This window comes from Seriola lalandi, unplaced genomic scaffold (assembly GCF_002814215.2).
Source record: "Seriola lalandi dorsalis isolate HSWRI2012SDOR001 ecotype SW California unplaced genomic scaffold, Sedor1 jcf7180002054876, whole genome shotgun sequence".
Taxonomy (NCBI): Eukaryota; Metazoa; Chordata; class Actinopteri; order Carangiformes; family Carangidae; genus Seriola; species Seriola lalandi.
Window position 1 is genome coordinate 99,796 of NW_019525429.1, and position 3,095 is coordinate 102,890.

Sequence of the window (3,095 nt, forward strand, 5' to 3'; positions counted from 1 at the left end):
GGGGGGTCTGTGAGCTCTGTGAGAGCCTGTTGCGAATCCCGGTCCGCTGCTGTACTTCGAACAGAGCCGGGGATTTAAAGGAAAGCCTCGGTTCAGATGTGTTTGTTATTACCAGGCTCAGATGTGGAGCCACTGTCACGTCGGCTCAGGGACGTATTTGATTGAATGGGACGTTGAACCTCTCTGGGGATTATAAAGTGGAGGTTTAACTATGATAATGTAGTTGTTATTGTTCTCTTTATATAACAGTGATTACTGAGCCGAGCTAGCTCTGTGGACACCTGAACACAACAACCGTATTCCAGCTTGTTCTTGGGTGTTGAGGTTTAGATGTTGAAGTTCCTCCACGTCAAACTGGGACAATCATTAATTCTTTATGGAAACACAAAGTCTAAAACATCATTATATGAAACTACACAAACGTATTAGTCAGAGGTGTCCAGTTACTTTTGGCCATCTCGTGTACAAGGCCCCAAATTAATCACATGTCACTGTTTAGCAACAATCTGGGGAACAGCCCCAGATCTGAAGTACATGAAAGTATGTGGAAATCAACAGTATTACAACACTGCAATATGGAAGTAATTGATTGGTCAGATTTGGAAGTAAATCAATAACTTTGGAGTTTTTAAAAGATGAGCAGATGCTTCAAACCATCATCAGCTGTCACATTTCAGTTTTTACATGTAACAGTTTAAATAAGAAGCTGTTTGATTGGAAACTTTCAACTGAAGAAAATAACATGTTATTATTTTATCACTGACATGTTCTATATTCTATATGTTCTATATGTTCTATATGTTCTATATTAATGCAGCTGATCTGAAGTCACAGCACCTTTGAACCTTTGTTTTGCTGCTATGTTAAAGGAATATACTCTCGTGTCTGAAGGGTAAATACAGAGAGGTGCTGCTTAGCTTAGCCTAGCTTAGCTTAGCTTAGCATAAAGCCTGAAAACAGTGGGAAACAGCCTGAAAAAAGCAGCTCTAACAGAACAAAGTGTAAAATAACAAGTTGCTGCTTTATGGAGATTATTATTATTATTGAACTATTCCTTTAATGTGTGGATATATAACATATATGTTAAACTGCTTCTGTGTTGATGTGTTGAGCTTTTCTCTTTACAAATAATGGCGGTTACTGACTCTCACTAGGCCTGTCCCCCCTGTGCTCAGACTCGTCGTCGGGCTCGGAGGAGGAGGCGGGGCCGGGCGACGACATGTCCGGCATGGAGCACTGGATGAGCCGCCCTTCCCAGTTAGGCCCCGCCCACCTGGGCTCCACCTCCTCCTCGTCCTCGTCAACGCAGAGCGGAGGCAGCGGCAACGCCGGGCGGCTGGCCGACTCGCTGGCGCACACGCACATCTCGCACCTGGCGCACACGCACCTGGCGCACACGCACCTGGGCCAGTCGCACCACCAGCAGAGCCACCTGTCCCAGTCACACCACGGTAAGGCTGCACTGGTTCTTACTGGGTTGGTTTATTTCTCCTGTTTGATGACGACCTGCCAGACCGCTGTGTTTCCATAAGGGCGGGTCCTCACATTGAAGGGGGTATTATATATATTTATATATATATATATTTACCTGTTAGGGGCCTATTACATTTGCAATTAACCCAATTACCAATTATCAATTAGATAATATACGTAAAAACTCATAGATCTAATAATGTAAACAAACATTCCTGTTGTTACTGATTTGTTTCTGTCTCATCTTGCACAGTATTTATTACATTACATTAATATTACATTACATTTATTACATTTTATATGTTTTTATTTATTTCATTCTTCACATTACAGTTCATATTCCCATTGTAGCTTCTCGTTTGACGCCGTTTTTATGCTGCAGTCAATTTTCATTCATAATTCATCCACCCTCTTTACTCATCATTGACTTCTTCAGTTTGTTTACACCACCTCCATCTTCTCTATGGACACGTGCATGTTCTTTTTAAAACACTCGCCTCCAAGAGCCGTTGCATTTCCCCGTCACCTTGAGCTCCACGTGTGTGTGTGTGTGTGTGTGTGTGCGTGTGTGACCTCAGGTATCGGCCACCTGTCTCTGAAGAGGAAGGGCGCTCTGAGCGTCGCAGAGAACGGAGGATCTCTGCGGCGATCCTGCGAGTTTGGATCCGACATGCTGTGGCCACCGCCGCTGGAGTCCGACGGTAGGTCCAGCCCCCTTTTACCCATCACCCATCTCTGCAGGATGTGCATGTGTGAACACATTTATGACAGAACGTATTGACAGATCCCAATAAATCTGATTTATTAGAGGAACATTTTGATCTGAAATCAAAGATCTCGAACTCAGATCTTTTTTTTAATCATCCATCTATAAAAACCTAAATTATGCACGCTCTCTGTTAGAGTTTAGAATATTAATAGTTATTGACGAGCCCCCTGTAATAAAAAGATATACTCTGCTGTTTCTTTCTGTAGATTTATTTTGAAGGAACCGGTTGAATGATGAGATTGTGTTTTGAAAAGCTGGTTTCATGTCAACACTTCCTCTTATAAACTGTGCTTTCATGTATTTAAAGGCATCGTGTTTTATTGAACCTCACACGTTCCTGTGTGTGACCCAAACCAATGTAAAAGTCAGAACCAGCATCAGAGCGTGCGACAGCGAAACGACGAACAGCTCAGTGATAAACATGATCAATGATTCACCACCGGTTCGTCTGTTTGTCTGTCTGCCTCTCCCTCTGCTCCCTCCATCTGTCCCCTCCCAGAGAACCACTCGGCCCCCCCGGACGTGACGGGCTACTCTTCGGACTCGTCCCACTCCCACACCGAGCGTCACCACATGGCCAACATGGGAACCATCGCCAGGAACACGCAGAAGTACGGCAACGCCGAGCGCATGGAGACGGGCGACGGTGAGAGTCAGGTCGCACCTTTAACCCGCTCCCAGCTGGAGCCTCCGAGCAAAGATGCTGAAGGCAGTCAGATGAAAATAGAAACTCTTTAATCAGGAGGTGAACTCTAATTGGATCACCACCTCAGAGAACTGACCAATTAGAGTGAGGCTGCTGGTGTCGCTCCCCTGGATGAACAGATTGGATGTTTTTTAAAGAAAGCTGACG

At 44.6% G+C, this 3,095-nt stretch overlaps 1 protein-coding gene across 1 annotated transcript in view; it reads left to right on the forward strand.

Annotated features, from left to right (window-relative positions):
• LOC111671408 (disco-interacting protein 2 homolog C-like) overlaps positions 1-3,095 on the forward strand; it is a 45,490-nt gene that overhangs the window by 15,116 nt on the left and 27,279 nt on the right. The window contains exons 5-7 of the mRNA XM_087179904.1: positions 1,155-1,451; positions 2,052-2,174; positions 2,742-2,954. Of these exons, the coding sequence (XP_087036030.1) occupies positions 1,155-1,451; positions 2,052-2,174; positions 2,742-2,954 (633 nt within the window). The remainder of the gene's footprint in view (positions 1-1,154; positions 1,452-2,051; positions 2,175-2,741; positions 2,955-3,095) is intronic.